The sequence below is a fragment of the Marmota flaviventris genome, chromosome 9, assembly GCF_047511675.1.
Source record: "Marmota flaviventris isolate mMarFla1 chromosome 9, mMarFla1.hap1, whole genome shotgun sequence".
NCBI classification, from domain to species: domain Eukaryota; kingdom Metazoa; phylum Chordata; class Mammalia; order Rodentia; family Sciuridae; genus Marmota; species Marmota flaviventris.
The window spans coordinates 30,994,004-31,015,131 of NC_092506.1; the positions used below are offsets into that span (position 1 = coordinate 30,994,004).

The 21,128-nt window shown below is 52.3% G+C and overlaps 1 protein-coding gene across 1 annotated transcript in view; it reads left to right on the forward strand.

Annotated features, from left to right (window-relative positions):
- Window positions 1–21,128, forward strand: part of Abtb2 (ankyrin repeat and BTB domain containing 2) — a 161,931-nt gene that overhangs the window by 135,712 nt on the left and 5,091 nt on the right. Inside the window, exons 4-14 of the mRNA XM_027936622.2 lie at window positions 7,992–8,144; window positions 8,927–9,092; window positions 10,912–11,001; window positions 12,424–12,525; window positions 14,120–14,216; window positions 14,593–14,728; window positions 16,202–16,431; window positions 17,792–17,970; window positions 18,192–18,297; window positions 18,414–18,516; window positions 18,989–19,079. Coding sequence (XP_027792423.2) covers window positions 7,992–8,144; window positions 8,927–9,092; window positions 10,912–11,001; window positions 12,424–12,525; window positions 14,120–14,216; window positions 14,593–14,728; window positions 16,202–16,431; window positions 17,792–17,970; window positions 18,192–18,297; window positions 18,414–18,516; window positions 18,989–19,079 — 1,453 coding nt within the window. The remainder of the gene's footprint in view (window positions 1–7,991; window positions 8,145–8,926; window positions 9,093–10,911; window positions 11,002–12,423; window positions 12,526–14,119; window positions 14,217–14,592; window positions 14,729–16,201; window positions 16,432–17,791; window positions 17,971–18,191; window positions 18,298–18,413; window positions 18,517–18,988; window positions 19,080–21,128) is intronic.

Genomic DNA, 21,128 nt, shown 5'->3' on the forward strand with positions numbered 1-21,128 from the left:
AAGAACAGAGCCCTGAGAACATGCTGGCAGCCAGAGGATTCGGCCTCCAGGATGGCAAACGTGCCTGGCCTTACTTATGTATTCAATAATTGAGTTCCTGGTGGGTTCCTGTGCTGAGGGATGGGGAGACGCCAGTGAGCAAAATAGTCTCTGCCCTCAGAAAAATTATAGTCCAAAGGAGAAAGCAGACAAAACCCCACAGAAACAAATGAAAGCATTACAAATTGGGTTAGTACTGTGTGGGGGCAGAGTGCAGAGCTGGAGGAGAGAACAGAGACCTGCAGAGCTGGCTTGGGGGAGGGACAGGACCACCCGCTGCCTGAGGGCAGCATGGGCCAGGCAGAGGGACGTGGGGGCAAAGGGTCTTTAGCCAAGTGACCTAACACTGTGTTGACACAGCAGTTCTACCTCCTGCCTGGTTGTCCTGATGCTGATAGTCGTAGCAACCCTCTTCCCTCTGAAGAGTGGTCCATGTTGGGTGACACATTCCAGATCTTCCTCAGTGTGAGATGGGGTACATCCCAATAAACCCACCGTAAGTTGCAAATGCTGTAAGTGGAAAGTGCATGTCGTGTTTAATACGTCCAACCCACTGAGGATCCTGGCTTAGCCCAGCCTACTATAAACAAGCCTGCAGTGGGGCAGAACCATGTCACACAAACCTGTTTTATAATGAAGGGTTCCAGGTCTAATTTATTGAGTACCATGCCAAAAGTGCAAAAAGAATAGTTGTATGGGTGCACTTTTGCCCCATACAAGTCGGAAGACTAAGTCACATCATCTGAAGTTACTATATGAGGTTACAGTGCCTAAAACTCATCTCTAAGACGATGCAAACCAGGGCCAGATGACTGACCCATGTCAGTGAGTGTACGTCCAGGATCTCGGACTCGAAGCACGCTGCCTGGGTTTACAGCCCAGCGCTGCCACTGGCTGGGTGCGTGATGTGGGGCAAATCTCTTCACCTCTTTAGCCCTCAGTTTCCCCAGATGTAACGTAGGCATTGTGATAATACCAGCTTCACAAAGCAGGTATGAGGAGTAAATCAGTCAATAGATGTAAAACAGTGCCTGGTGTGTTGTACACTCTGTACTGTACGTGCTGATTGTGAGTGGTTTCCTCTTATTCCTACGTACCCCAATTGTGTCACATAGTTGACTTCCATCCCACTGCAGTTAGGCTGCCCTTCAACCATGGGACAAAAGCAGGGCAATGATTCCCAGCTCATCATGATTCACGTGGTTCTAAATGGCTCTCCATATGTATCCCCAGCCAGGTGTGGTGGTGCACACCTGTAGTCTCAGCCACTAGTGAGGCTGAGGCAGGAAGATTGCTCAAGTCTAGGAGCCCATAGCCAGCCTGAACATTAGTGAGACCTTGTTCAAAATAAATAAATAAATGACCCTATAGGGTCGGGCATGTGGCAAAGGTAGAATAAGTGCTTGGCATGCACATCAACCCCAATAGTGGGGGGAAAAAAAAAAAAAACCTAGAAATTATCAAATGCATGTCTGGGCAAGCTTTATCAGGCACCTCTAATCTGTTTCAGATGAGTCTTAATAAGAAAAGTATATTTTCCCCCACAGAAAGTCTAAAGCCCCACCTCAAACGGAAGTCACCTGACCACACACACAGGTCAGCTGCCCAGCAGCCTGACTCAGGCAGGGTGAGACAGGCCTGGGGGTCCGAAGAGAGAAACATGCCCAACACTGACTCTAAGCTGAGCCAAACCATTCTGGTTTACCCAGCAATTCTAGAAAAATAATTAGTCCAAGATGTGAGCCGGACTAGAATTGCTTCCTTTGTGCTGGGAGTGGAATCTGACTTCGGTGGGACAATGTTGGTTTTATTCTACATGGATGTTTTGGCTTGGTTTTGGGCCACAGTGGCTCTGTGGAAATCTCGGGGAAGCCACGGAGAGGGCCTCAGGGCCAGCACTCCAAGCCAACCCCGACCTTCTCAGAGAAGTCTGTGTTTGTGGAGCCACCGCTTGATTGGGAAAATCAGGCCATCTTTGCAGTACTACTTGCCACCTCCAGACCCAGCCCAGACGGCAAGATGGGGAGGGGCATGGGAGCAGCGTGTTTCACAGGAAGATCTGTGAGAAGCGGGGAGTGTGAGGGGACCTGACCCTATTCAACCCTGAGTTTGCCTCCGACTCCCACTCAAGGTGGAGCAAAGTTGGCGGAAGAATTTAGGTCTGAGGGTAGGAAGCTTGGTGGAGGCCCCCTCCCTTGATCATCACCTGTACTTCTCTGGCTCATGCTTTCCTGGGCTCGGAGGATGCTTTCAGGAGGGGCGGGCCGAACTTAGAGGCTGATGGGGAAATCTCCTGAGGGAGCAAGGCATGATGTGCCTCCCCTACCTGCAGCCCAGGAAATCAGGCCCGCACCCCCGAGTTGCCGTGCACACAGCCGGGGGGCGGGGAGTGAAACCGGGGGTGGCCCTGCTTCCCAAGGCCAAGCTTGGGCCTGGTCTCATGGCCCTTCCCAGCCAACACATGCAGTCTTTGTGCCCAGTTCCTCTAGGGCACAGAGGGGGACAAAGCTGCTGGCTGTAGACACTCAGCACATTAGATTGGGGATAGAGGCACAAGGCATCCTCCTGCCTGGGGCTCAGTTACTTGGCCTCCAGTTACCGGCCTTTGCCCATCTGCCAACCTGACTCTTGCCCCAGGCCCTGCCCACCTCAAGAGAGAACAGAGCCTGCTTTAAGCTGGAAATTGGAGGCGTTTCCTGTTCCATGTTAAGACACTGCTTATAGGACTGTAATCCCAATAAATCATACATTTGTGGAGTAGGCAGGGTTCTCCCCCCACCACCGGCCGCCCTGCCCCACCCCAGGCTGCAGGGATCTCTTAAAACCAAGACCTTAAGAAGTGTATTCTTTTTTTTTTTTTTCCTAAGGGGGAAAATGGGTCTTGTAGCCTTGGTCCTAGTGAGGAGCCTTAGAAGCCTTCAGATCAATACTGTTGGGTTCATTGACGTGATTCATGTCAAGGGAGAGATGAAAAGAAACCGAACAGTAGTGACACCTGGGTCTCCTGTCTCTGTTTCTTTGCTGCCAAGGCGGAGAGCCGGTGCTGCCAGAGAGCCCGCAGCCCACACTCAGCATAGTGGTTGCATTTGTTTTCTCTGGTTTATGAGCCGGGCTGAGCACTGGTGGGCCGCTCGCGGGCAGGCTTCTGCTGGCTTTACGTGTTTATACTTGCTGTCAGGGAGGAGGCGGGGTGGTTGGCTGGACTGGGAGGGCTGGGGCTGAGGCATTTAATAGAACCAGATTCCTATGGCCTTTGTTGCTGTTGTGTGTTTTTTCTATCAACAGATACTAAACTCACAGTCATAGTTAAGGTTTGCAGAGAACGACCACGTTCCAATCACTGAGCTCAGCACTTTGCATATGTGTTTCCCACCATCTTAGGAGGTGGTTTTCTGATTTAGACCCCTTTTGCTCATGAGGCAACTGAGGCTGGGAGAGGGGAGCCAACATGCATGGAGTCACACGTTTGATTCATTGGGAATGCCCCAGAGCCCGTGCACTTGAACTCTGCAGAAGGCACAGCTACTTTCATGTGGAATCACTGAAACAAGAGGAGAGGGGTTTTCATCATTGAAAAAGTCTACAAGCCACTAACTTCACCACTTTCTCAATAGAAAAACAGGCCCGGCCCGAGGAGAGTAATGATATGCCCAAGTTCAATTGTATTGAAGAAACTAGAACTTTCTCCAAGTGAGGAAGCCTCAGGGAAGGGGTCTAGGAGCCTCAGATCCCTGTGCCAGGATTGTGCATGCAAACCATATGCCACACTGGCATTTTCCCCAGATCTTGTGCCACCAGAGGGGAGAGTCCTGCCCCATGCCTCTACTGCCTGCCCACCCCAAGCAGTGTTGTCTTAGGGATCCACCATGGTCTTCTAAGGCTGAGGTCCTTCCAGTGTGGTCCCAGAGACTCTTTCTAGGAGTCCACAGCTTGTTTTCAGAAGATACTATTTGCAGCCAGGCACAGTGGCCCCCACCTGTAATCCCAGCCACTCTGGAAGCTAAAGCAGAAGAATCTCAAGTTCAAGGCCAACCTCAGCAACTTAACAAGACCTTGTTTCAAAATAAAATATAAAGGGCTGAGGGTATAGCTCAGAGCACTTGCCTAGTACATTCAAGGGCCTCAGGAGCAGATTCAATCCCCTGTACCACAAAAAAAAAAAAAGATGTTATTTGTATTTTCATCCTTGTCATGGGAGAGAGGGGTTTCCAGACACCATGTGATGTGATGGTGATGTCACTCTAACAGCTAATGGGATATGGAGTTAGTTATAGATTCATGCATTTTAGCATTTTCTCGGTTTCAATTTCTGATGGCCATGCATCAATAGAATAACACACCTAAAATCTCTTTGAGGTTCTTGATAATTTTTAGAAGTATGAAAAGTGTCCTGAAACCAAAACTATCTGAGAACCACTACTCTTGAGTTATCAGACCCAGGCTGAGAGAAACTCATGAGGCAGAAGGACTGGGCAAGGCAGGTTTCCTGGTCCTGACACCTACACTCTGGCACAGAAAGACTTGCAACTGGGCTTAGGCCCGGCAGAGGCAAGAAGTGGGAAATGGCCTTCTGCTTTGGGAAGGAACAAGGCAGAGAGACCTTGAGGAAAGCACATGCATCAGTGGTCCTCAGCCTTGCTCCTCCAGGCCCTTTTACCCTGGACTTAGAACACAGTCATGGCCATTGCAGATGGGAATTTTTATAGGGATTTTCCAGAATGTCCAGTAATGTAGGCCAGCTCTACTCAACAAGCTCAGTGGGCTAGTTGAAATTACCAGAAAGGAAACAGCATCCTGAAACCCATAGCCCCCCGGGGGGGGGGGGGGGCATGTTGCTGAGAAAGCCTGTGAATCGCTTATCTCTTCACCTGTTCTAGGACCTCAGGCCAGGGAGTGAGTTGGCTAAGGAGAAAGGCCTGACAAAGTTGGACTGGGGCAGGTACAGCCTTATTTGGCAGTGGATGGGTACTAACCACTACCCAGAAGCAGAGGGATGATCTAAATTTCTCTGTATTATAAGAATATTGATCAAAGTTTAATTCAGGAAACAGAAACTGCACTAAGTATTTTAAGTAGGAAGGGATTTAAGGAAGGGTATTGGGCACTAACAGAATTACGGGAAGGGCCTCAGGAGCAGATTCTAGACCGAGCCTTCAGGAATGGCTGCAAGGACAACACCTTAAAGCCAGAATCAGGAAGTCTTTGCTGCTTTTACCACCACTGCACTGCCTCTGGAACATAAGGAAGAAAGAAAGTAGACATTGGAATGTTCTGTATGTAGGGGGGAAAAAGATCTGATGCTTTCATGACCTCATTTACTAACAAAAACAGAGAGAACACAAAGGTGGCCTCTGCCTCACAGTCACTTACAGGAACTCATAAGCAGCATCTTAATGGGGAAATCTAATTTGAATGTTGAACCCCAGGTGCAAAGGAGTCTGGGAAGTATGGTTTTCAACTTTCCAGTGCCTAAGCAAGATGATACAATGGAGGCAGCATGAGCCAGTCCCCAGCATACACCCACTGAGGTTATCAATACTGCATTTTCTCATGTGCTGAGTTCTAAGAGGCATGAAGCGGGAGAATGAGTCAAGACACCATCTGGTTAGGCTTCATGATTTCCCAAACTCCCTCTTGGGTTTCCCATAGTGCAGCTGGGAGATGCCCACTTAGAGCTTTAGCAGCCGCACTTGGCACATCATCCTGGCTTCTGGCCACAATAGGAAAGAATGGCTGGCAGAGCCACCAGTTATCTTTTTATTTACACGTCAGTCACCACTGCTAATGGTTTAACCAAAGTCGTCTCCTCAGATTAGGAGGACTGGTAGGTACAAGTGTCTCTCTGAGATTGTCTTCCAGCCTTGTAATGAATTTTTGAATGGTATTTTTTTGAAATTCACAAAAAAATATTTGGCAGGGGGGAATTCACATGAGCAGTTATAATCAAGGGAGATCTTGTTAGCAGAGGGATAATTTGTGAACGGCTTGTTTTTCCTCTCTAGATTACACAAGTTCCCCCATAAAGTTCTAACTTCCTACTCTAGTGAGTCAACACTGTGCCCTTCAAAATCAGACGTCATTCTTAACTGGGAAGAAACGTGACTTGGCCCATAACTGAAGGCCTGGATATGTGATGCTGATGCTGATCCCTACTTTCAGCCATTCAGCAAACATTCACAGAGGATCTGTTGCACAGGCTTTGGAGAATACAGAGATGAGGAGGGCACCACTCCTGACATTAGCAGGAACACGGGACACAGCTTTACTGCTGGAAGACTGAGGTCTAGGGGGTTTCAGAGCAGGAAGAGATGGCTTTGAGAGAGAATTTGGGAAGGCTTCTGGAAAGAGGTGACATTGGAATGGGGCCTTGAAGGACAAATAGAATCTAGACAGGCAGAGTCGAAAACTGACCCCTCTGACGAAGAGTTGGGAGTGGGCAGGGTGGGCTGGAGAACCTCAAGGGCTGCTGGTCAGCCATGTCCTGGTAACAGGTATTCAGGGCCAGATAAAGTGGAGTGAGGCTCTGGGCCCCCTTGAAGGTCAGGACACTGTGAGGCCTTTCCAGCCTGTGGCCTCCCTGTGTCCACATGGTAGACCAGTTCAGTGACACAAACCCAGATAGATTTTCTGTACCAGCAGAACCAGAACATCAGAATAGCTTCCCAAAAGAGCCACTTTCAAGGTCACATCTGATTTCTCTCTCACTCACTGTGTGTGTGTGTGTGTGTGTTTTAAGCATCTTTTGCCCTCAAGGAGAGGAACTTTTAAAACTATGGCAATAGCCTGAGGTTTTAGAGACATGGGATAAGTGACAGGGCAGTCTTTGGAGGTTACCTGAAGAAACTGAGCAGGGAGAGAGCACATCTTTTTCCTGGCTGGAGTGCTTTGGAGTGTGTCAAGCGGAAAGACGGTGGCACACAGGCCCACTGCCTGAGAGCCCCGGGTATCAGGAAGTGGTGTGTGTGGGGCCTGGCTGCCTGCCCTGGCCTGGCGCCTGCTCCCTGGCTTAGCTTAAAAGGAAGGGTTGTGGGATGGGGCATCAGGAGGGGCTGGGGACTTAGACAGGAGGCCAACTCTTGGGCTATCATCAGAGAGAACAGCCGTGAGGGGCGGGGTTCCAGGGCTGCCTTCTTGGGCTCCTGTGAGGGAAGCCCATTCCGGATGGACAGCAGGCTGGGTGACCATCGAGTCACCATGAATGGCGTGAATGGCGCCCCCTGGTGGCACATAGCATGCTTTGAAAGGTGTCCCCTGGAACTTGCAACTCAGCAGCTTTACTGGCGACCCTTCAGTTGTCCTGCACCATGGCCGTGGGCTTTTGGTGTCACAGAGGCCTCCTGGGACTGATCTCCCCATAGGACTTTGGACTGCGACTCCTCCCTGAGTACCAGGCTGGAGCCACCCTGGGCTGACCCAGGAGGTTGTAGGGACCACCTCAGCCTGGGCTCCAGCCAAGGGAGCAATGGCCGTGAACTATACATGTGTGGTGTGACGTGTCTCATCTCATCCAGCTGCCCCGCAGCCCCGGAAAACCCAGGTTGCACTCTACGGCAGTTAAAGACGGTATTTTGGATGCTGAGGTGACACTAACGTGTCTAGAGTTTGGGTCTGCATCTACTATTCAGGGGACAACCTTTCCCCCCTTCAGAGAGAGAACCTGGCCACTGAATCCCTGGAGGGGGCAGGCCTCCTCTCACTGCCATTTATAGACCCTGAGCTCTGCTTAGTACAGCCATCATGGCAATTCCTCCTGACCCTTGACGAGCTTTCTGTGGAATGGGGGGCAGTTGAGGTCTCTGAGCAGAAGGACCAGGTCCCCTCCACACCTCGCAGCCTGCAGGTTATGGGGTGATTCGACTTCGTGGCCATTTTCTGAGACCACATGAACCGAAGGGGCCCCCTTGCTTCAGGAAGCGTCCCACCGAGACCTGACCTCTCTCTGCTGCTCCCAGGCCCTTCATGCTGCTGCCACCGCTGATGGAGTGGATGCGCGTGGCCATTACCTATGCAGAGCACCGCCGCAGCCTCACGGTGGACAGCGGCGACATCCGGCAGGCGGCCCGGCTCCTGCTACCCGGCCTGGACTGCGAGCCCCGACAGCTCAAGTAAGTACCCGTGTCCAGCCACTGGAAATTCTCCTCTTCTCCCTTTTTCCTCTAGTGGTGGGAGGGGGTCAGAGAGCTGGGGCTACAGCCCATTCAAGCTGCTCTAAGGGTGTTCTCTACAAATGCCAAGACCGAGTGTTGTCCAAACCCAAATTTTTTACCTCTGCCCAAACCCCAATTATGGCCTCCTTGATCTGCATGGCCCAGGCCTGAACCATGCTCCACACTGACCCAACCAACGATCACAGCGGAAGCTGCCCGTTGGGCATCTGCCATTTGCCCTCTGTAGACGCACATTTTATCTGCAACTCTCCTTAGTAGTCGATTGCAAGTGAGATTCCAGACCTCTCCCTACCTTTGGGACTTCTGGGCCTCCCCTGGAACTCTTAAAGAGAGACACAGCGGCAACTAGAACTTGGCCACCATAAGCACACTCTAGGTAGAGGGCAGCCTGCTCTGAGCAAAGGTCCAATCGGCCAATGTTTCCTCTGCAGAGCAGCCCCTGGGAGGTTATTTTAGTTCAGAGCTTGATCCCTGACAGTTGACAGCTCTCCAGAGCTCGGCACACTTATTTAACCTGTTTATAGAAAAACAAGTGTGTGCTCTTCTTGTTACAGAACATGGTGAGACCACCACGACTGACCCGAGTGTTGGTCCCAGTCCTTCCCCCACCCTAGCCATGCTCACTGTACACGTTAGCCCAGTCCAGCTGTGTCGTGGGTCATTGACAGGCAGGGTCCTAGTATGTCGCGCTCACACACCTCCTGGTCTCTTCTGTGCAGACCCGAGTGCTGTTTCAGTTCCTTCCGGAGGCTGGATGCCCGAGCTGCTACTGAAAAATTCAACCAGGACCTGGGTTTCCGCATGCTCAACTGCGGGAGGACGGACCTCATCAACCAGGCCATCGAGGCCCTGGGGCCGGATGGGGTGAACACCATGGATGACCAGGTAACTTCTGAGAGCTCCACGAGGAGGGGCTTAGGGACCAGACTCAGGGATTGACAAATTGCCAGAGACATAGTCCCCTCTGTCAGAAACCTGAGAGTTACTCAGCTCTGTGCTTCAGAGAGGTGAGCTGTCTCCCATTCTAGATAGAATGTCAGCCTGGACGTTCCCAGGCACCCCTTGGACAACCCTGGGAATGTGACTTCTTCTTCCCTGTCTAGAGGACTGGTGACTGTCTCAGCTGGTACAAGGCTGGGAAAGAGCTCAGAGGAGTCAGTTCAGCCTCAAGCTATGGATCGTGATCCCTAACACCTACGGGCCTGCTTGTACCAGGCCCATGGAAACCCTTTGCCTTTGTGGACTTGACATTCTCACTGGATCTCGCACAGGCCTCTCTGTCAAAACAGGTGCCAGGGCTTCACGGGAGCCTTCATCTGGCTGCTGTCCCCCTCCCTCAGCAGCACAATGTGGAAGCCCGTGGACTTTAGCTTCGACAAACTGAGGGTTTAGTCTACCTTGGACAAGTCACAATACCTCCCCAGGGAGCTATGGCCCCACCTCTAAGATGGAGTCATAGTACCGCCATGTGGGGTGATGCTGAGAATTCTCCACTAACAGCTAGTGCATGCTCAGTAGATATTCACTCTGGGCTTTGCTATTGATATGATTGTTCAGGTTGCTGGCAGTATGATGGTGCTCCTAGAATCTGTCCATCGAGGCCTCGCTAGCCTCTGGATGTCCCTGAAAACGGGGTAGAAACAACCCGAAAGGTAGTTCCTCCAGGGCTTCGAGCCTACATTAAGCTTAGACTTGTGAACAGATGCATGGAGCAAAAAGTCAAGTGTGTGAACAGAGGGGTGAAACAAGCCAAATTTTCATTCTTTTGCTGTTGACTTTTCTACAAAGGCTCAGCCTATTGTTCCTTAAACTTGGCGTTAGTAGAATGATGTGTGGGTGACCAGGCCATTTCTGTATCTCTGGGCACTAGGCAAGGATTGTGAGGTAAAGAGACTCATCTACACACTTACACCTGAGAGATAGCTCCGCACTCTCCCCCTGCCCTGTCACCCGCCATGGAGGCAGCGCTGGGAACTGCCCGCCAAACCAGGAGGGAGCCCCTACGTGGACTACTCTGCCACACAAAATAGGAATCTCGGTCTCTCTCTTGTGACGCTGCAAAGCACCGGCTTCAGAGCTCACATAGACCTGGGTTCCTGTCCCAGTTCCGCAGTTAATTCCCCTTTTCAGCTTCTCATCCGTGAAGCGGAGCTCATAGTAGAGCCTGCCTCGCGGGAACAGCCCAGTGACCAAGCCAGCTGCTGTATGTGGCCCACCCATAGTGACCCCTGCCCTGGCAGGGAGGGTGGGCCCCTGCAGTCCTCCTCCATAACAGTGGCGATGCCAGCCTACTCCCTGTGCTCAGCCCCGTCTATGTATAAACTCACCCTCTTTTCTGCAGCCCTGTGAGGTAGACACAGCTGTCATTCCTGTGCTAAAGAGGACGAAACCGAGGCCCAGAGAGGACTCGTAACTTGTACAGTTTATAGTTCCCTCGGCAGAGGTAGCTGTTGTGCCCAAGTCTGGCTGTGGGCCCTTGCTTGTCTCCCTCTGGTATCTGCGGAGCTTGTGGGATTGCAACTGCTCAGCCTGCGGGTGCCCTGTGTCCAAGGGGCCTAGGATGCACAAGGTGCAGGGGACTTCGGGATGAGCAGTTGGGTCAGGCAGGAGACCCACGTCTGGCATTTCTGAGGCAAAGGCCTACGGGATATGGGGTGTCGTGTCCTGTTCCAGACCGCTGAGCACCTGCCTTTGGTTCACACAGGGTATGACACCGCTGATGTACGCGTGTGCTGCGGGGGACGAGGCCATGGTACAGATGCTCATTGATGCTGGGGCAAATCTGGATGTCCAGGTGAGCAAGCAGCAGGACAGTGCCAGGCCCTCACTTGGCAAGAGCACCCCAGGGTCTCCACTAGACAGGCTGTGGGTGATTTTTCAGACAACTGGGTCGATGTCTCAAGAGAATAGAAATAAAAAATACACAGAGATCATTACAAAGAACAGTTTCCTTAACATTTGGGCTGAGAGGGTAAGCTGACGGGAAAGAGAATGGCCAGGATTCTTTTTCTACAGAACCATTCCCCGTTTACCAGCCTAACCCCAAGCCCTCCCCATCATACCCAAATACTTCTCCCTGTGTCTCTGAGACATAATGTGGTCTTCTGCCATCTTTTGCCCAAGAATATTTACATCATTAATTGGACATCTACCCTTTTAAATTTTTTTATTTTTAGTTATACCTGATAGAATATATATTTATATTCTGTCAAAATACAAAGTATAACTTACTCTATTAGGTTCCCACTCTTGTGGTCGTACATGATGTGGACTTACCGTTTGTGTATACAAATACAAGGCCAGGAAAGTTATGATCAATTAATTCTACTGTCTTTCCTATTCCCTTCCCTTCATTACCCTTTGTCTAGTCCAATCTATTTCTATTATTCCGCAAATCAGAGGACATTTGGCCTTTGGTTTTTTCAGATAGGCTTATTTCACTTAGCATGATATTCTCTAGTTCCATCCATTTACTGGCAAATGCCATAATTTCATTCTTCTTTATGGCTGAAGAATATTCCATTGTGTGTGTGTGTATATACATACATACACACATACCCCACACATTTTCTTTATCCATTCATCCATTAAAGGACACCTAGGTTGTTTCCATAGCTTAGCTATTGTGAGTTGAGCTGCTATAAACATGGATGTGGGGCTGGGGATATAGCTCAGTTGATAGAGTACTTTCCTCGCAGGCACAAGGCCTGGGTTCCATCCCCAGCACCACAAAAAAAAAAAAAAAAAAAGGATGTGGCTGCGTCACTGTAGTAGGCTGTTTTTAAGTCTTTGGGGTATAGACTGAGGAGTGGGATAACTGGATCAAATGGTGGCTCCATTCCAAGTTTTCTAAGGAATCTCCATGCTGCTTTGCATAATTGGTTGCACCAATATCCACCAGCAATGTATGAGAGTACCTTTCTCACCACATCCACACGAACATTTATTGTCCCTTGTATCCTTTATAACTGCCATTTTGATTGGAGTAAGATGGAATCTCAGTGTAGTTTTAATTTGCATTTCTTTAATTGCTACCCTTTCTTTTTGAGCTTTATCCACACAGTGCTCCAGATAGACGTTACCAACTGAATGTAGGTAGAAAGCACTTGAATTGACTCCAGTTCACCATCCCCTTCATTAAGATGCCTGTGTCACCTGCCCAGGAATGTCACCTACCCTAAGGTCATCTACCCTAATCATGTGTTGTTTTCTCCAGGTTCCAAGCAACTCTCCCAGGCACCCCTCCATCCACCCTGATAGCAGGCACTGGACCTCCCTGACATTTGCCGTGCTGCATGGACACATCTCTGTAGTCCAGGTGAGCCCCTCCCAGGTGCACAGCATGCCCCTGCTTCCCAGGTGGACTGGGCCCCAAGCATCGCCCCAGTGTCACCCCTAAGGGCAGCTGCTGTGAATCAGACCTCAGAGAGACTGTTTAAAGCCGGCTCCCTGATCAGCAGGGCAGCAGCCCACCCAGTGTGCCTCGAGAAAGGAGCAAGTAGAAGGATATGTGTAGAATTGTGGGAAACAAGAACCAGACCCAAGCAGAACAAGTCAGGCCTCAGTTCCTCTCACATGTGCACCCTAAGCACATGCTGGAGCTTCTCACCTCTGACCTCTGTGTGTACTGACAATCTGGCTCTATGCCTTGGTGTCCTTCCAGTTCTGCCCCCTCCCCATGTATAGGCTTGGTCTGTTTCCAGGTCCTGAGAGAGGATAGCTGGCACAGCTCAGCTGTCAAGCCAAGCTACATTGCTGCCCACCTTGGCCTAGGATGCCCCGCTGGCGTGGGGTAGGGTGGGGGTTCTAGGAATGGAAGCTGTGGGCAGAGCAGCAGGCACACGGCCACACACCACTCAACTCCCAGGTCCTCGGGTCACTGGTGCCTGCAGGGTTTCCTGGCCCTTCCTCATGGAAGCCCATATTATCTCTTGTCCCCTGATAGATTGGAAGTTCTGAGGGCACAGATTGTATCGAGCTTATTAGTGTTTGTCAACCTAACCCTGACCTATACTAGGGACTCCAAGTGGTCATTGCCTGGCTGGCTACCTCACCTGGCCTGCTTTGCAGTTACTGCCCTATGAGCACCTGAGCAGAGGGCCCATAGGGTGTGCCCTGGGCTTGCCTGGACTAGCGCCCAGTTTCACCCTGTCGGGCAGGCCTTCCTCTGCACTGACCCAGGCAGTGGGAGTGACTGATTTCTGACTGACAAGCCTCCAGCAGGTGGCCCCCACCCCCCCACCCTCGAGTGGATCTGAGAGTCAGCCTAGGCACTGCCCCTGCCCAAGGGCCAGGCCAGGCCCAGCCCTCCTGGAACTACTTGGTATCTGTTAAGCCTGCCCCTGATGGAGCAAGGAGAGGCCATTTGTTGTCCTGGACAGTGTGTGACATTCTGCCCGGCTCCCTCACTTGCCAGCCTGGGGTACTAGCTCTTCAGCCCATCGTGGGCTGAGCCGATTCACTTCATTTAATCTCGGCAGCACCACAGGGCAGGCCTCTCCTCCCATCTTGCAGACAGGGAAGACTGAAGCTCAGGGTGTTGATGTCTCTGCCCTGGGTCACTCACTGGTCAGTGTCCAGAACGGCACCCTGCTGCCTCCCAGGGCCTCAGTTTCCCACTGTAGGTCACAAGTGACACTCTCTATTCTGTCATCTGTATGAGTTCTCAGAAAGGTAACTGACGCATTTGGGAAAGCATTTGAAAAAGAGCAGTGACTCATAATTTCATGGCCCAGGTTCACAAGAGTGGAGTTGAAGCTTCTAGAATTTCTGAGCCCTGAGGGTAACCAGGAGTTCTAAAAGTCCAGTTCTTCAGGGGCCAGGATGAGCCGTGTCTTGATCACATGCCTGGGGAGAACTGTCCCCCAGCCCCCCTGTGCACTGAGTGATGTCCTCCCCCTGTGTCCTGGCAGCTGCTGCTGGATGCTGGTGCCCATGTGGAGGGCTCAGCAGTGAACAGTGGTGAGGACAGCTATGCGGAGACACCCCTGCAGCTGGCCTCTGCGGCTGGTAGGTACCCCACTGCCCTGCCCAGCCAGACCGCTCATTGCCAGGAGGCTCCGTCTACCCTGTGGAATCACCAGGCTGGGCATTTGGCCACACACTCCCTTTGGGGATGCTTGAAATCCCTCCTGGGCCACTGGGAGTTTCCCCTTGTCCCCATCCATCAGTGTTTCTGCTGAGTGTGGTCCCCAGACAGGTCAGCAGGGGAGGTGGGTCAGGATACACCTTCCTCCTCTCTACCTCTCACCAGCACTCCATCTGCACCACATGCAGTCAGCGTGGCTCCCCACGCCCGTATTCAGAGTTTAGAGTGCCCCTGTCCCCATCTCTTTTGCCTCAGCATTCCTGGTCAGCCACCTGGCATTAACCCCTTGTCTTTTAGGGAACTACGAACTGGTCAGCTTGCTGCTGGGCCGAGGCGCCGACCCCCTCCTCAGCATGCTCGAGGCCAATGGCATGGCGTCCTCCCTCCACGAAGACATGAACTGCTTCAGCCACTCAGCCGCCCACGGCCACAGGTACCTGCCCCCAGGGTGCCTGCCCCACCTGACCTGGGGGCATTAAAACAACCTCTCAGCAGCCTGGACACACACACACACACCCCAAGTGGTAGCAGAAGAGCAGCCTTTCCAGAAGCTAGAGCCTATGTCAATGAGAAAGATGCAGATCCACAGGGGCCTAAACAGTGGAGGCCTGGGGACACTGGTGGTGGGTGGCTCAGAGACTGGAACTGAGTAGACAGTCCCATTTTCCAATAAGTTAGCTGCAGGGTCTGCTCAAGATCACTTCCCCTTCATGCTTAGTGGCAATTTCAGGGTACCTTAGGGACTTTCACAAAGTGTATGGCTCACCCAGGTGGAAGCTCCTGTGGCTCTGCAGGAAATCACATTTTGCTCCAGAAACAGATGGTGGATCTTCCCAGGGTTTTAACAGTCAAACTACAGCAAGACCGTCCTGGAGTGGCGGGGCAGGCAGAGGAAAAAAGAGGTTATTAGAGGGCAAAGGAGGAGCCAGAAAAGGGCTGGTGGGCCAGTCACCTGCTTGCAGCTCTCAGGTGGCTTCTCACCACAAGTCTTGTGTTCTTGCAGTGCCTGGTCCCCCATTCTTGTCCTCTGTACTCACCCACCTAAATTCACCTCCCTTCTGGTCCAGTCTGTCCATCCTGCCTGGGCCTCTCTGCCCCACTCTGCACTGTGTTTACCCCCCAGTGGCCTCTCCACCCTGTGGGCAGCTGTTTGTTTCTCTGCCTCTCTGGGACACAGGCTCTGTGAGTTTGGAGAGGTGTGGAGAAGGCCTGGCCCCTAGGTGACATTTGGGTCCCACTGTGCTGAAGCCACCCCAGGATGTCACAGGAGGAGGCTGGTCTGCACTGCTCCCAGCGTGACCTAGAGCAAGATGTGGTCGGTCTTAATCTGTAACCGGTGAAGCCTGGGGGACGCGGCACTTGTTGAGCCTCCCATTCTACATTTGTATGAGTTCCACATAGGACGGCACGGGGACCGGACTGCTTACGTACTGTCTTATTCACTTCCTCCTCATTGACTCGAGAACAAATGCGGACTGCCTAGGTGTGTCCCTGTTTCAGGCACTTTTATGTGTGCTGCTGTACAGGAGTTGCTGCCACACGTCAGGCTCTGCAGGCGCACAGTGGCTTAATATCAGCGTCTGGAGAGGGTGATGCTAGTGCCCCGTCTTACAGGTGACAGAGCAGTCAGGGCTCAGTCTATGTGAGATCCCATAGCCAAGATGTCAGGGACTGCTTAGCCCCAAAGCCTTTGATACCTCAGTAATACAGGATAGCAGAAGGGTGGGGTCCCTTGCACCCTCCCTTTTCTCTTGCAGATGGCTGGAGATGGGTACCTTTGTGGGAGGGGAAGGAGCCCTCAGGTGCCCTGCAGCAGCCCATCTGGGCCACAAGGCTCTAGAAGGCCGCTCAGATGGGCACTGCCCATTCATGTAGGGGACCTCAGGTCTTATCCTTTGGCCCACAGGAATGTCCTGAGGAAGCTCCTGACTCAGCCACAACAGGCCAAAGCAGATGTGCTGTCCCTGGAGGAGATCCTGGCTGAAGGCGTGGAGGAAAGTGACACCTCGAGCCAGGGCAGCGGCAGCGAGGGGCCCATGCGGCTGAGCCGAACACGCACGAAGGCCCTGCAGGAGGCCATGTACTACAGCGCTGAGCACGGCTACGTGGACATCACCATGGAGCTGAGGGCACTGGGTGAGGCCCCGCAGGCGTGCAGACATGCACACAGCAAGCACACCTACACCCGGGCATGCAGTCACCCAGCAGGCCAGAGGGCTGGGACCTGCAGGGTAGACCGAGGCCTCTGGGCAGCTGAGCACAGGTGTGGCTGGGGCATGTCTGCTCCCTGACCAGGACAAGTGATGCCCTGGGCCTCAGATGGTCCTTAGCAGTGACAAATCAGGAAGTCATGGCCCCATGCCTGCTAGTGCCTCTGGCCTGCCCTCCTCCCTGGTCACAGCCCAGAAACAGAGCACTGGGAGCTTCTGTGGCACCCTGAGGATTTGTACACAGAGTCACCAGGTCCGGTTGCTTGCCCAACCTTTCAGTGCTTGGGTGTACAAGGCTGAGGACTTTGTGTCCTCCAGGGAGGCTGGTCAGACAGACCTACTTGAGCCAGGTCCTGTTAGCTGCACACCATGCAGTACCCGAGTCCCAGATGCCTCTCTTCCCATGGGTTTAGTGCTGATGATCAACTAAGAATGGGAAGGCATCACCCGAAGCACGAGGCCTGGTACCCACTATGATACCTGGTACCCACTGTGATAGCAATGTTGTTATTACCCAGGGCCATAGTGCACAAACCCTCAGGGCTGGGCCAGAAAAGCAGCGAGGCGGCTCTGCTGGGAAATGGGGACATCACTCCTGCCCAGTGTGCTGGCCCCACCCACCTCCCTGGGTCTCTGGGCAAGGCCACGGGGCCTTTTTAATTCCGTCAGGCTGCGGGGTGAGAAGCTACCACTCTAAGTGCCAGGAATGACTGGTTTTTGTCTTGAACTTCACATAGCAGTTTTAAATTACTCTGTGGCCCCGCTGACACACTCCAGGGAACTGGTAAACATTATACACCTAGATGTGCACTGGCATACCAAGCTGGCTGCTGGGAACCCCTCTGTGATAGGACAGGGTTCATTTCAGGTTTCTGTATAGGATGGGGCCCTTGTTCTTGAATGTCCTGCATACTTTCTGGGGTATCCACGTCTACCTGGCCACCCCTCCAGAATTAGTGGATCTTCCCCAGCAAATAATTCTAGGGCCCAACAAGCAATGAGGAAAGAGATCCACAGGTTTGGTGGTGGATTTTTAGAGATTGGATCCCCTGCACTTGGGCTGAAGTCATTCCTCCACCTCAGGTGATGAGAACCTGAGATGGCCCTCTGGCTGACCAGTGAGGCCTCTACATGAATTAGTGCTCTCATCACACAGCCACACTGGGAGTTGTCACTCAGTTCACAGGGATGGGGCAGGTGGCCAGGTAGGGGGTCATGGTGAGAGCCTGTCATAGGGTCTGTGCTGAAGTGCCTTGCGAGGTGAATGACGCCTCCCCCACTGGCAGGTGTCCCCTGGAAGCTGCACATCTGGATCGAGTCTCTGCGGACCTCCTTCTCCCAGTCGAGGTACTCGGTGGTGCAGAGCCTGCTGCGGGACTTCAGCTCCATCAAGGAGGAGGAATACAATGAGGAGCTGGTGACCGAGGGTTTGCAGCTCATGTTTGACATCCTCAAGACCAGCAAGGTGAGTGTGACCAAGACATGGGCACCCTAGCAGCGGGGCTTGTCCAGCCTGGCTGCGAGGGCAGAGGCCGAAGCTCTATCTGGGCTGTAGTCTGGCCAAGCCAGTTCCAGCAGAACAAGACAGCGGCTGCTGTAATCCTAGCCTAAACCTTGAAATAAACTGACATATCTGCAGCAATAGAGGGGCAGTGGTGGTTCATGGGCCCTCTCCGCCTCCCACAGAATGACTCAGTCATCCAGCAGCTGGCCACCATCTTCACACACTGCTACGGCAGCAGCCCCATCCCCAGCATCCCAGAGATCCGGAAGACCCTGCCAGCCAGGCTAGGTGAGGCCTGTCTCCTCTTCCTTTTCTGCCCTTTGTGCCCCATCCCCTCCCTCAGCACACTTAGGAGCCCTAGATGTGGGCACCTCCGCCAGTTTCCCGTCTTACCCTTTTCACAGACCCTCACTTTCTGAACAACAAGGAGATGTCAGATGTGACCTTCCTGGTAGAAGGAAAGCTGTTTTATGCACACAAAGTCCTGCTGGTGACAGCTTCCAACAGGTACGAGCCACGGGTAACAGCGGCAGCTAGTCAGATTGGAGGTGCTAGAGCAGAGCAGCCAGAAGCAGTAGCACTTGCAGGCCCTTCCTGTCACCAGAGTCCCCTCTACCCCTGGTGTGTGTGTGTATGGGGGGGGGGGGGGGGGCGGGGTGCTGAGACAGACTGCATAGCAGGCACAGTAGGAGCAGGGTCCAGAGTGTAACAGGAGAGCTCAGAGGAAGGGCTGTCCGTCCTGCTGAATTATTGCTTCTGAAATGAAGAGGCAGGGCTCCACCAGAGTCATCAGGCCAGCCATCATCCCAGGATGATATAAAATGTCACTTGCCTCAAGTTATTTTGGGAACACAGCAGTCATTTTTTACAGTGCTCCGTCTTCCAATTGCTGGTCAGGCGACAGACGGTGCCTTCCGCCACGATGATGGAGTGAGAAGTCATGTTCAAGCCTCTCCTTGGTTCATCTTTTTTGCCCCAGGTTCAAGACACTAATGACCAATAGATCAGAACAAGATGGGGACAGCAGCAAGACCATCGAGATCAGCGACATGAAGTACCACATTTTTCAGGTATGTAGCTCAGTGCTATGCTCTTCTGGGACGGGGTGCCTTCCCCCAAGCCTACCCTTGTCCCTCTGGGGTTAGGTACAGCTATGAGTTGGCCTTGCTCTTCCACTGTCCCTCATGCCCTCTGATTTTCGTGGTCAGATGAGAATGTTCAGGTCCTCCTGTGTACAGAGAGCCATCCCAGTGTGGGGCTGTGGCTTCAGAGCCTGTCATGGGTCCTGAACTTGAAGCTCCAGACCATCTTCAGATGGGCATATGCCTGAAGTGTGGGCCCTTGTATCAGCGTGAGCTCCCGGCAATGAGCCTCCTTGAGGGCTTGCTGGAAACAGGCCCTGGCCCACCCCGGCCTCCTGCCCCAGACCCTACACCTTCATAAGCTGCCCAGGTGGGTCACTCACATAGTGCAGCTGGGGAAAGGCTGGTATGAGAGACGCTCCATTCCCCAAGCATCAAACCCTGGCCAGACAGGAAAAACTGAGGAGCCTCTCCGGCTGAACTCCTCCAGAGGCCAAGAGGGTTTCATCTAAGGAAAGAAATAACAGAAAGCATAGCATGGCATGGATGTACAGGGAGCCACCAACAGAATGGCTGATTTCCTTTCCCATGCTCCCTTGAGTCACATGTTTACTATAGAGAGGTAACAGGATCTCCAGTCTCAGCAAGACAAGAAATGAAACAGAGGGGTATGCATGGGGTCTGGTGGTACAGGAAAAGGGTGTTTCCCCCAAAAGTGAGGAGATGAGGGGGCACATCTTCCCGTCTCAAAGACCAGTGAGAAGGAGCTCCAGGTAGAGGGAACAGCAAATGCAGAGGCCATGGGTTATCAATTCGGAACCACCAGGAATAAGCCATGGCCTGAAGGACTTGGACCCAAAAACTGGACTGGGGAAGCTTCAAAGGCTTTGGGGAGGATGGGCTCTCATCACAGCCCTAGGGGACATAGGCATATTGTTATCCCCTGTTTGGCTGATGAATCAGAAGCACAGAGAAGTTGAGTATTGGCTTAGGTTACACAGTTGGGAAGTGATAGAGCCAAGATTCAAACTCCAGACCTGTGCAGCATTTACATTTAGAAAGGACCAGAGGGCACGACTCTACCTGGAGCCCCAGCAGGAGATAGAGGAAAGTGGACCAGGGTGAATGGATGGGACGCAGTAACTGACCAGGGGAGAATGGGGGTGGGGGAAGCAGGGAAGAGACCCTAGGTTCTGGCCTGAGTGTGGAGGCGTCTCCCCTTCCCTCTTTCTCATCCCTTGTCAAACTCACTGGGGCAGCTTCACATACTTGTTTGGTCCAGAAACCCAAAGTTCAGGTGAGGTGGAGAACACAGTGGAGTCATAACAGAGGCGGATCTGGAGGAGAGTGGGGACAGAGTGACACCGCTGGGACATGTGGAGCTGGCTGCCCAGCAAAGCTACTTTGCTTACCTGCTGGGCCAAGGGAGGGCAGAGCAGATCAGGCTTAGTCGAGAGGTTAAATAGGAACAGGACCAATATTTGTGGCACACATGGCTTTGAAAGTACTGCCTCCTCCCCAGGCCTCTGAGGCTGATGGTGGACTTATCCCTTGGGGGGTCTATGTATACAGACTCTGCAGTTAGGAGAGGCCCCCCCAAACATCCACTCCTGATTTCCAGGCTCCCCTGGAGGGATCAGCCTACAGCCACAAGCCAGGATCAGGGTTTCCTAACAGAGCCACCCCCAGATACCTCAGTAGCTCTCATAGAACTGAGAAGGAAGGAAAGAGCTCATCACCTTTGTTTTCTAATGGAGGAAACAGAAACCTGAGGAGATCAAATCTCATATAAAGATAATGAGAATCACATATTACAGATTAAAATATCGTAGTCAGATTTTTTAAAACACTAAATTAACTGGATGTGCTGGTATATGCCTGTAATCTGAGCAATTCAGGAGGCTGAGGCCAGAGGATCACAAGTTGAAGGTCAGCCTCACCAACTAAATATTAAAAGCGCTGGGGATGTAGCTCAGTGGTAAAGCATTCCTGGTTCAATCCTAGTACCTACCTGCCAACCAAAAAAAAAAGTTTAAA